General features: G+C 37.6%; 1 protein-coding gene across 1 annotated transcript in view; it reads left to right on the top strand.

Annotated features, from left to right (window-relative positions):
• The window catches only part of GGT7 (gamma-glutamyltransferase 7), a 33,602-nt gene extending 21,209 nt beyond the window's left edge, over positions 1–12,393 (top strand). Inside the window, exons 8-15 of the mRNA XM_072403706.1 lie at positions 912–999; positions 1,333–1,460; positions 2,887–2,975; positions 5,216–5,368; positions 5,447–5,564; positions 7,751–7,888; positions 8,478–8,577; positions 9,866–12,393. Of these exons, the coding sequence (XP_072259807.1) occupies positions 912–999; positions 1,333–1,460; positions 2,887–2,975; positions 5,216–5,368; positions 5,447–5,564; positions 7,751–7,888; positions 8,478–8,577; positions 9,866–10,029 (978 nt within the window). The 3' untranslated portion in view covers positions 10,030–12,393. The remainder of the gene's footprint in view (positions 1–911; positions 1,000–1,332; positions 1,461–2,886; positions 2,976–5,215; positions 5,369–5,446; positions 5,565–7,750; positions 7,889–8,477; positions 8,578–9,865) is intronic.
• Positions 12,394–12,829: the final 436 nt, after the last annotated feature.

The raw sequence follows: 12,829 nt of genomic DNA, 5'->3' as shown, positions 1-12,829 counted from the left end.
TATGGCTTTCCAAAAACTTAATAGCCTTTCTTGACCTTGTTAACATGGGGAAACCCTTGAAAACACTTTCAGGTCTTAAGGAACCTCTGCTATAGTTACTACATTTACAGATCACAGCATTATTATTATTATTATTATTATTATTATTACACAGTATTTATACAGTGCCAACATATTATGCAGCGCTGTACAAAGTCCATAGTCATGCCACTAGTTGTCCCTCAAAGGGGCTCACAATTTAATGATACATTAGTGTGATGATCAGTAGGAAGAATGCCTCTTACATTACTGGACAGTGGGAAGAATGTCACTCTTACAGCGAGCTAAAAGGTCATTGGTATCAGTTAAACTGACCTGAGAACTTCAAATTGCTCATTGCTCAAGGAAGCCCTAGCAACCTCTGCAGTAAACTTGGTTGAAAAAAGTTTGGGCTATTCAGTACTTTAGGTTTATTATGGGCAGTTTATTGTCAGGTAAAATTAACAAACTTCTATGCAACAAATCCATTTAAGAACACAACACACGTAAACCTGTACAAGTCTAGCAAAGAAAATTACCTAAACTATTATTAAGGTTCCTGGTTTCACAATCCTAATGTACAGTTTCAAATTTGTCAGAAACTGGATTTACATTTTAATGAATAGGTACCGGTATGAACCAGGGATTAGTTGGGCATCAAGATAAGGCCAATATCTGATGCAAGGCTGGTGCTATATGGGTAATATGTTTCTCATATTATAAAAAAAAAAAACTTTGTTCAGTGCCAAATGAGACACTTAGTGGAACTTCATATTGGTTATTAATATTATTAGTATTATTATTAAACAGGATTTATATAGTGCCAACATGTTACACAGCGCTGTACAATAAATATTGATGACACCATCTGAGAATTCTTTTTTTTTTTTCAGGTGAATGCCCAGGGTGGGATTATGACGGAAGAAGATTTCAGTAACTACACTGCTACTGTGGGGAAGCCTGTACAAACTGTCTATCAAGGTGAACAACATGGCTTTTATAAAATCTATTTATGGATAATAAATGCAGCAACATTTTGTGACAGTAGTTTACCTGTATAAATGCCTTATTGGAAACATGTACTGTATGGAGGCTGATATAGTTGATCTGTCCTTCTGAAAATGCTGGTTGCCTGACTCACATTTATAACGCTTTATAACCTTTATTGACTTGGAAAAAGTATGCAGAGTGGGAGTGCAGATTGCCTAAATAAACTAAATGATATACAGAATGAATACATCTTTCTGTTGTTTTAGAGATATATATTATATAAATAACATAATTTGTATGTTCTGAATTTGTTTTTTTTTTTAGGTCACCTGGTATTTGTTCCTCCTGCACCTCATGCAGGACCTGCTCTCATAAGTGCCCTCAATATTCTAGAAGGGGCAAATTTAACTAAGCACACGTCTCGCTCTAGTGCCTTGCATTGGATAGCAGAGGTAAGACACAGTTATGTACCCCACAAAATGCAAAGTATTGACCCCCTGTGGGTGTTGTTACAAATATCTAAAATCTAGGCCAGTTGTGGAGTTGTTAAACTCAGTAAACCCCGGTTAGGTTTTTATTCCTGCCCATGTCCTTCTGGGAACATCCACCCTCTGTAAACTGTTTTGGTGACAACTTTTCATAAAGGGATTTATTCTTGCTTTGGAGCAGCATTCGCCAAGCACTGGTGGTCCACAAGAAAATGTTGGTAGTCCACAGAAAAATTTGGACATTATTTGCAATTTTTATGTTTTATGTGTTCGCCTTATATTGCACTAAATTCTCGAACTGTACTAGAAACGGAAAAACAAGGGAAGCGCGGCCTGACGTCAGTGTAGTCTTAAGTTGTATGAGCCAACTATTGCCGAGCCGTACGCTTCAGTATTATTTCCACCCATACAGCAGTCACCCCGCTCCACCAATACTGATTCTCATCCGATTATTTTATTTTATTTGTTTATTTCTCAGATGCTCTATTAGGTAACTATGGCCTTAACTGTGTATTTTCTTTAACTGTTGTATGTAATGGCATCAAATACTTTGACTTTAATAACTAATAATTCTTGTTTGGTCTTTGATTCGAATGAAATAAACCCATAATGAGTGAGAAAAAGCAAACAAATATTTTGCATTTATTTAGTGATACCAAAGATAATGCAACTAATGATAATAGTAACAATAGTAATATTTCACTGAATTGTGAGCTGATCAATGAATCAGAACCTCCACAGTCCTTGTCAGCAGCATTAGGAAGATCATTATTTGACAAATCTATTCATCTCTTTAACAAAATTCATATTAATGGTCCGCAGGATTTAAAATTATAAATTTAGAGGTGCATGAAGTCTGAAATGTTGGCGACCACTGCTTTAGAGACTAAGCATCAGTGTAGTTTCCTAACAGATGAAATTGAATGGCAATTTTATTGTAAGCTCTTCGGGGCAGGGTCCTCTCCTCCTCCTGTGTCAATGTCTGTATTGGTCATTTGCAAACCCCATTTATTGTACAGCGCTGCGTAATATGTTGGCATTATATAAATCCTGTTTATTATTATTATTATTTTAATAATAATATTATTATTATTATTATTATTAATAATATTAATAATATTATTAATAGTTAAATGCAACCTGAATCATTGACACATCACATTAGAATAATTTTATTCCTTGCAGTTGATTCAAACTGCAATTTTATATTTATATTTGGAAGAAAAAGAAAATGAAAAGTTTAATTCCGCTATCAAATTGCCAGGTTTACGGTTGGCTTGGCAGAGATTTTATTCCTGTTATCATAATTATTTTTACATGTAAGAACAAAATAATGTGAGTGTATGTGTGCATACAGTATATGTTGTTTACTATATTTTCTAAATTACAGACTTTAAAAATTGCTCTGGGCTGTGCCAGCAAACTGGGTGATCCTTCATTTGACCTCACTGTCAGTGGCTACGTCACAGAGTTACTAAGGTGAATACTACTTTTTATGTGTTCCAGACAATATTCAGTTTTGCTACAAACACTACTCTAGCCCAGACATAAAGATAAATAAAGTACAGTATTTTATGCAGAACTGTATCGTGAACACAAGCCGATATGATGTGCCCAGGGTGTGTGTCATGACAGCCAAGGTCTAAGGATAAATTGGGTGTCATTCAGCATGCAAAAGGATTGTCAGCCAGAGGTGACGGAGGAGGGAGCAAAGGGTAATATGGAGGGGTTAGTGAAGCAATTATAAAAATATGTATATAAATTTGTTATAGAGTTAGATTCAAAAGTTACATTTAGGTTTTGGAAAGGTTAAGAATGTATTCTAAAGATAAAGGTTAGGTTTAAAAGGCTAAAGCTGAATTCTGTTTAGATAAGAAAAGACACACAAAAATGCAGCTCTGTATTTATTAAGTATTTAAAAAAGTAATAGCAGCCCCTATCCCTTCCTGAAAGAAGGAGAAGCAAAGCAGTAAGCTAATGATTTATGCAATTCATGCCAATGAACCTGCTGAAAATCATTACATCAAGTCAATAAATTGCAACAGGAACAAATCAGATATTCTGCTCTATGAAAAAAAGCCTGTGTATTGTGGAAAAGTTGTGTAAATCACAAAACTGGGAAGCCAAAAAATAAAAATCAGTTAGTAATGTGCTACTTCTTCTATTTTTCATTCCATTATGGATTATGGATTATGATTATGGATATATGTTGGGAGTTGTTAATAAAAATATAATTTAAGTATCAGTTCAGCTCATATAAATATATTCTAATGTAGCAGCTACCTCTAGTGATATATTGCTATAACTGCAAGTCAAAAATATGTCTAATAATACCAAATTAAAATTAGCAAAATAACCAAAAAAGGTACTGGGAATACAAAAGTAAAATCTGGAAGAAAGACACTTAATAAGTATTAAAATACTTTGAACAAAGAGGATGAAACATAGTTTAGTAAGTGTTGTCTTTACCGTGATTTAGGTGCTCAAAAACTGACATATGGCAAAAATGGTTACCAGAATGTCATATAATAAAAAATTAATTATAAAAAACAATAAAATGGGTTTCCTTAACTTACAGTTTTTCCTTTAGTAGCGCTGACAAGGGGCCTGATTTATTAAAGCTCCCCAAGACTGGAGAAGATAATCATGGGAGATACTGTTATGGGAGAACCTGGGTGATTAAGCGAATATGGTCCATGATTAAAAACATTTACTAACTAATAGAAAATAATTTTTAAGAAATCCATTCCAAGTTTACTGGATCACCCAAGTTCTCTCATGATACTCTTTTTCAGTCTTAAAGAGCTTTAATATATTAGGCCCAAAGTGTGAGTTACCAACCTAGAGCTCCGACAGAGCACAAGTCATTCTCCCTACATTCTGCTAGTAAATTGGAAAATGTAATATAACATGAAAATATAACATAGAAAATACAGGAAAAAGCAGCACACACACTTATCCCTTGGAGGTAGACCTGCTCATTTTTTGACACCTCAAGCTCAGCGTAAATATTCCTGAACCTCCATATATCATCATTTTCAGAAATGCAAAAAATATCCCTTTTCTTAGTTTAAACACCATGGCATTCTTACATTATTGTAGCGCACTAAAAAACATGGGCATGTCTGACCAGGTCTGTTATGGCTGGTACACATAAGGCAGATCTGCTTCAATTTTGCCAATTTAGCAGAACGACTTGATTGTTTACTAATATCAGTAAATAATCAATTCATTCTGCTGAATTTACAGATCAGTTAAAAATACCCAGGAACTGCACACACATTGATTTTATCTGTCAGTCAATGATAGTAATATTGGTCTGTTGTGATCGGTTGAGAGTAGATTGTAATCACTTTAAATTCATTGGCTTCATAAGATCAGAGGCAAAAATCTTGCCATGTGTAGCCAGGCTTAGAAGTAACCAGGGTAGCATGGTCAACCTCTTGTTAGCCTGGATAGTCATATGTAAAACTACTATACCAGGAAAAGGGAAGTCAGGCTATGAGAACATAGGATGTTAGTGCAATGTCTGGAGACTGAAAATCTGTTTGTGTAACTTCAACTGATTTTTAGGGAAGGACATTCAGATTTTTGGAAATGCCAGTTTTTTTCCAGTTTTCTCTAAAATAAGTTTTATGTAAACTTTTTTATACCTGGAAATCAAGAACAAAGTAATGGCCATTTACTTTTTTAAACTAAAGTGATTTCTCCTCTGTCAGTAAGGCGGAATCCAGCTTCTTCCGTAAAAAGATAAACGAGTCTCATGCTGCCAACCCCAAGGATTACGTGCCCTTCCACACCCTGCACGTCGGTCCATCTGCTAGCCAGGCTTTAGTGGTTGGTCCAGATGACTTCATTGTGGCTGTGGTCAGGTAAGTCATTTTTCCAATAACTGTCAGAAAGTGTACAACTCTGTTCTGATATCTTCTTATGTTGTTTTCTCTCTGTAGCTCAATAAACCGTCCTTTTGGTAGTATGATAATGACTGCATCGGGGATCCTTCTCAACAGCCAGATCCTGGATTTTTCCTGGAGCAATAAGAGCAACAACAGCTCCTCTCCTAATCCTGTAAGTGGCATTTATTGCAATACTAATACATTACTAAGTTAAATAAAAAGTTCATTATGCTAATTTGTCTTCCCTGGTCCACCCCCATCTAATCATTAACACGCTAATTACGCTTTTAAACCTTTCTGTTTTCATTAGTTACTTTACACTTATCACTGGGTTTCTGTGATTTTCGGGAAGATAATGGCTGGTGGGATAGACCAGTGGTCTTTTCGGAGCTACGGACCACTAAATGCACAGACTCTGGACAGCACATGCGCGGGTAGCCATGTGTCACTCAAAGGGGAAGAAACTCCCCCAGAGTGACGTCATGATGCCAGAACCCACCTACTCTACCATCGCAGGTCTGAGCGTATCCAGAGACACAACCCACCCACCCCCATGAGCCTACAATCTGTATGGGAGATGTGGTCCGTGGCTTTGGCCAGTGTGCCCCCCCAGCGGGGTCCTTCTCCTGACCCCGCTGGGGGGGGGGGGGGCACACCAACCAGAGCCGCGGACCACCAAAATTTTCTTGTGGACCACCAGTTGTGACCGCTGGAATAGACTACCTCAATAATCCTCTCGTAAACCTTCAAGCACAACTAAAAGTCCACTTTTAAAAAGTGTGAATCCGGCAGAACATTATTGCAGAAAGGTACAGGCAATGTTCTATCTTCAGTAATCATTCTTGCCCGCCTGCCTGCGCTGGTGAACTGTCAAACCCAGCTTCCCCTGTGCTTGCTGGGACTGAATGAACTCCCTTACACTTGCAGTCAAGATGGCTGAAGAATTCAGCTAGGAAGAGTAGAAGGAAGAAGATGGTGGTGCCCTGCAATGGAACGGGGGACAGGTGCGTATAGCAGGGTTTACTTCCAGTTTCAGCCATGATGCAAGCAGTGGCCGGGCTCTTGCAAATATCTAAATGCCTTGATGAGCATCAGATCAAAGAGTAAAATCAAAGAAAAAGGGTTTACAACAGTATACCCAAGGAAGTGAGACTTCCAGAAAAGCAGGGAGTTGTGTGACTCAATATTCTTTATAAAATATCCAAAAAGCTTACTTTGTAATAAGTATTACAATCAAAGCCTAATATGGCAGTAACATGATACATGTGAACTCACAAAACAAATACAACAGAATACCAAAACCAAACAAACTGTAAAGCACCAACTAAGATCGGGTTAGCATCTAAGTAAAAATAATATTAAGGTGATATTTGCATAGCCCAACGCGGTTTGTAGGACGAGCCTGCTTCTTCAGGGGAAATATCACAAATGATACATAGGAAGCCCGTCTGGTGCATGACTCAAGGAATAGAAGAAGAGAGATCCAATCCTGCATCTGGCCTAGCAAACAACTGAGTATGCAGCCCAATAAGGAACTTAGGTCCAGTGGTACTGACCACTTTATTTGTAAAGGGATGCAACCCTGAAGGGGTTTCAATCCTAAAGCAGAAATATGTCAACTATATGCCACCATTGATTAAAAAGCTTTCAACCTCAATACTAACCCTGTTTTTTGGTTATTGTGCAAGTTCCAGAGTGCGCCTCTCACATGCAAAGCCACCTACTAGACTGCTGGACCTAAGTTTCTTATTGGGATTCATCAGATGGAGTAGGCAAAGTTTAGAACCTCTTTCAGCTCTTTATTGCTGTCTATGTCTTTGCTTGGAAGAATTACTTTCTCTCTTTTTTTCTGGTGACCACTTGCAGTGGGCATATTAGTAAGGGGAAGTACAAAGTTTTACAGTTAAAACCAGAACTGGAGAAGAAATCTTCCAATGTGGACTTTTATTTCGGTGACTTCTAAGGGAGAGGTCCTACTGACTTTGGATACATTTTCTTTTGCCTTGTTGTATTTGCAAACAATGTTTTCAAATGTATTTGAAAATTTGAAAACTTCTTTAGCTTCACATATACTTTACGCACTAGAGAACCTAATGCTGGCAAAGACAGTAGTAGTATTAATCCAAGGCCCACATAGGATATACTTTTTGTTACATTCTGTGCCCCTACAGAGGTTCTAGCTCTTCCCTGCTCTGTATTAAGCTGAGCTGTTCAGTAGTTATTAGATATATGGGAAGCTTTGGTATTTAACAGGCAGGGAGCATGACATGATCAGCTCTTTCAGATCCTTTATTTTGTGAAAATACTACATTTATGAAATTTGCAAGGTAAACATTATTTTACTTGTTTTCCCTGCAGCAGAACATTGTTGAACCTGGAAAGAGACCCCTTTCTTTCCTGCTTCCTACAGTGGTTAGGCCTGCACAAGGTCTTTGTGGTACCTACCTTTCCCTTGGAGGATCAAATGGAGAACGGGCACTGTCTGGCATTACTCAGGTATGACAGAAAAACATATTCCCAAAGGTTTTTTTTAAACATACAGTATAGCACTGTTCCTGTTATAACAATTCCAACCTTCACCACGCACTACAAAGGGACTCCCTGATTACATATTTTACTATTTTTAGGGCAGCTGATAGCTAAAAATTGTCACTTACCCTTTGAATACATGGGAGCATACATACAGGGGTAAGTGCTTGTCCCAATAGTTATCTAAGGTTACCTCCAATTGCTGTTTTAATCTCTGCCCACTTCCTCTGAATAAACAGCAATGGGCCTGATTTATTAAAGCTCTCCAAAGCTGCAGGGTATAAACTTTTATCAGTAAAGCTGGGTGATCTAACAAACCTGGAATGGATCTGGTCCAGGATTGAAAACATTTGCTAACAAATAGCAAATGACTTTTAAGAAATCCATTCCAGGTTTGCTGGATCACCCAGCATCATTGTGGGAAGTATATCCTCCCCACCCTTGGAGAACATTAATAAATTAGGCCCAATATGTAATGATGTCAACTTTCAGGAGAGTGATAGCTTCATTGTGGCCCTGTAAAAAATAATTGTCTTATTTTTTGTTTTGTTTATAGGTCCTGCTAAATGTATTATCATTTAACAAGAATCTGAGTGACAGCATATCCCTAGGACGACTGCATCCAGACCTTGATACTAACCTCTTGCAAATTGATAGTGAGTTGTCTCTAATTTTACTTTATTGTGCATGTATTGTTTTGTGTGTCCTCTCCTCCTCCTGTGTCACTGTCTGTATCTGTCTGTCATTTGCAACCCCTATTAAATGTACAGCGCTGCGTATATGTAGGCGCTATATAAATCCTGTATAATAATAATGTTAAGATGGCCGTAGATATAAAAGGGCAATTGACTATGCAGGCATCATCTGGCTGCATGGATACATATCCATCCTCTAAACATTTACTTTCTACTTGCCCAGCCATTTCCAGTCAACATATAAAACTAATCATTTAACTTCTCTAGGAAAGTCAGTATGCCGCTTAATTTACTTGAACCTGAATTGCACATATTCTGCTGCACTGTATATTTTGTCTTTAAGTTCTTAAATCTATCTCTCATAACATGGAATTGATTCACTGTTAAGGTTGAAATATCTATATGTGAACAGCCAAATTATTATTTAAACATTCTACCACACTGTATGTCAGACTGGTGATAGCTTAAGTTAACGTTAGGGTTTTTGAGCTACTTATGCCACTTGCATAGTGGAAGTCCTGTGGGTGAGGTTAGGGAGCTGGAGTCATATTTGTAATTACCAAAAAATTCAAAGTACATTTTTAATAGGTGGTATTTGTTTTTCAGTTTCAGATAGAGTGGGGAAGGGTTAACACCCCTGTCAGTTTATTTTTATCTTTCTGTGTCCCTGTGGGTGATGTCATTAGGCAGGGAACAGGCTTGAGTTAGATTGAGTGCACAGATCAGGACAGGAGATGGCAGGCCTTACAGATTGCAAACCACCAGGGACATTGCAGACCAGCACTAATATGAGCAAAATATTCATTAGTTACCTTTATAATAAAGTTATGAGCAGTACTATTGTCTGAGGATGGCATGGGGCGAAGGACAATGTGTATTGGTGGTGTATTTAAAAGAATTGGGATTTTAAACCTTAAAAAAACGAAGAGAAAGGAACTGCAAGAGGATTGGTATTATTTAAACCAATCAGCCACATTAGGACCTTTAATAAATTAGGGGGTTTGCATATTAAAATGTATGAATTTATCGTAGAAGATGTGGTGTCACCCTAATGTTTTGGTTTATATGCACATTTTAAACATTTTATATGTACTTGCACAAAAAAGCATAGTATCCCCCAACTTATCCTCATTAGTCCAGGACTGCCCCCTTTTGCTCCTGTCTTCTCCTGTATTGCTGAAATATGAGAAAAACAATTTATTGTATTTAAAAAAATTTAATACTGCCGTGTAAATGCATTTGTCATTAGGTGATTTTCCTGAAAACGATACCCAAGGCCTGGAATTGCGAGGACATCGGCTAGACCAGACACACATCCTGTCTTTGGTCCATGGTTCACGCAGGAGCAATGATCTGATCATCGGCATCAAAGACCCTCGGAGTAGTGATGCAGAAGCAGCCACCATTTTGTAACAACACCTGATCAGATATACACCGATTTCCCTTACGAAACAGAAACAATATGAATACCCAAGCCAAAACCCTATGAACTTTCACAATGGCTTTTAAAGAGTTAAGACCAATTTTCAAGGTTCTTGAATACACCGCAGTGACATGTCTATCAGCATCTCCAGGACCAAATCTGAAATCTATATAATGTTTCTTTAATTCAATTAAACTAAATTTATTATCTGTGTTTGAAAGCTATTTAGTCCAATATGCTGGCTAGTCACTGGTAGATATTTTGTCAAAACAAGAGATAAAATGTTATATTTATTTCCTAAAAAACTGATAGCAGTTGGAATGGAGCTCTAAATTAGAGGCTGAATAAAATTAAAGGCCTGCAGTCTTTCCATGTTATTAGTTCTAATAGATTCTTCATAGGAATACAATTAATATCCAGTTCTGGGTGGGGATGGAGGCTGAGGAGAAGTAAAGGGGTTTCAGTTTACAGGGGTGGATAGGACCTGTTTTAACGGTCATGAAATGTGGCAAAAACTTTGAATTAACCCAGCTCTACTCTGCACAATTGAAAAAAGTTTATGGAAAATTCCACAGTAAATTGCCACTGCTGAGTAACAACTAAGGAATGTTTTATGGAGGTATAACAATCTGGTTTGACAGTTCCCTGTAAGACAGCTTTCATGTGCACAAGGGGTCCTGACTTAGCCCTCCGAGTACCAGCTTAATTTAAAGGTCTGGTCAAAAAATTGTGTGAATTCGGGAGTTCCAAAATCACAGAAAACAGCCTTCTGAACCCCCAAAATGCAGTGGATATTTTAAAAAGTTAGTAAAAAGAAGTAACTTTTCTTTATCTGTTTGCTAGCAGTATAATGTGCCGGTTCTAACCATTTTAGCACTTTTCTCTGGACCCCTAAAAGCAGTTCTTTTAGGTATTAAAGAACATGTGATGTTCAAAGCTCAATGCCCGCACAGCTCAATGCCCTGTTGAAGTTTTGACTTTAGAAAACCAACACTTTTACACAAATTTTAGTGTTTTTTGGTGAAATATAAGGCAGTAGTGGAAGACCCAATTGTGACAATTTTTTAAGGATTTAAGATTAGCTTTAGGATTATTGTAAGTAACTCCTAGACTGGCCACAAATATTGCAGTCTGCTTTACACTATATAGTCAAAAATGTCACACATATAGCTAAAGGTATGTGGAGACATACTAAGATACAGTGTGGCAAACGTTTATCTGTTCTAGCATGACTGCTCTTGTATACAAGGCCAGATCCATATGGCATTGGGTTGTTGAATTTTGGGGGGAACTCAAAATGCCTGCCCAGAACCCTGAACCTTAATGAACACCTTGTCAGAAGCGCCTATAACTTTAAATCACATGGAAAAGTTGTCAGTTCTGTTTTTACCCATGCAGAGTTCATGTAGTATTCCTGTGAGCAACAGCTTGTCTAGCCAGAAATCCATTTTGACTGCACAGTCTCCAGTGTTCAACCCAGAATTTTTTTTAAGCTGCATGGGAAGAAATTGTAAGCTAGTGGCAGTCCCTGTATTGTGACCCAACTCATCAGTTACCTCCCAAAAACTGCTGGGTGGTTACTGAAAACTGCTGGGTGGTGCACCCAGCTAAGATGGGCTGGGGAGAACACTGGTCTCCTTTAGATTCATCTATGCAACACAAAATACCAAATTGGATATACACTGAATGAATTCTGTAGTTAGTCCTCCATATTACATATTTGTTGGCAAAAACTTAAGGGACCTTTTCGTCAGAATTTAGATTTCAGATTGAGAGTCCAACTTTAAATTTTTAACTTTTTAAGCTTCATATCAGCCTCTATATGGCCAGCTTTTGGCCTAATGTCTCTTAAATGTTATTCTTTAGGAAGCAAAAGCGAAGCACTTTATAGTATAGTGACTTCTCCCCCTTACTCAAAAGTAACTATAGTTTCTCTAACCCGACTAGAATGACTTTTCTAATTATTCTTGTACTTTTGGATAAATTCATCTTTTTTACATTTTGTTTTCTACACAACACTTGGTAAACACTAAAAACCCAAACACATAGGCCAAAGCAAGCAAAGGCTGATATGCCAAGTGTAAAACTGGTGACATATTGTTTACTTTCTGTTAACACCTATCATAGTAATATGTACACCTTTAACATCAGTGTGATGGCTTTTTGCACATGTAAGATCTGTTCACAAAATTAAAGTAAAGATGTTGACTTTGCACATATTGTAAAAACAAATGATGTCTTTTTAGCATATGTCACTGTGCCATTTGTTTGTGTAAAAATATGCTCTGTAATTATTGGGGATGAATATGTGTATTTTGCATCTGTTCAGTGGGAAGGATAAACAGTATGACACATTTGCTTTTCGTGTGGCTCTGTCTTTAGAAGGGTAAGCATCGTTCCAATGTCCCATAGCTACTGTGGGTTATTTATTGCAGGAGACAAGATACCTTTAGGATGACTTATTTAACAATTTCAGTAGCAGGAAAAGCTTGGGGACAGAGATAGAAATACCTTTTCACAGATTGCAAATTTTGGAACTTAAGCTGCGTACACACGTCCAATTTTTATCGTTGGAAATGAACGACGAACGACCGATTAGCCAAAAATCGTTTGTAAAAAAAGTAACCAACGACGCCGACGAACGAGGATAATCGTTGGAAATGAACGACCGGACCGGCGGATCAGATTGGACGACGATCGTTGACCATCTATCGTGTGTACGGTCGTTCAGTGATCGTGCATGTTCTGAGCATGCGCGATGAACGAACATTTGATCGATACAGGCTGTAT

The sequence above is a fragment of the Pyxicephalus adspersus genome, chromosome 3 (genome assembly GCF_032062135.1).
Source record: "Pyxicephalus adspersus chromosome 3, UCB_Pads_2.0, whole genome shotgun sequence".
Lineage (NCBI taxonomy): Eukaryota > Metazoa > Chordata > Amphibia > Anura > Pyxicephalidae > Pyxicephalus > Pyxicephalus adspersus.
This window is presented reverse-complemented; position numbering and strand designations above follow the sequence as displayed.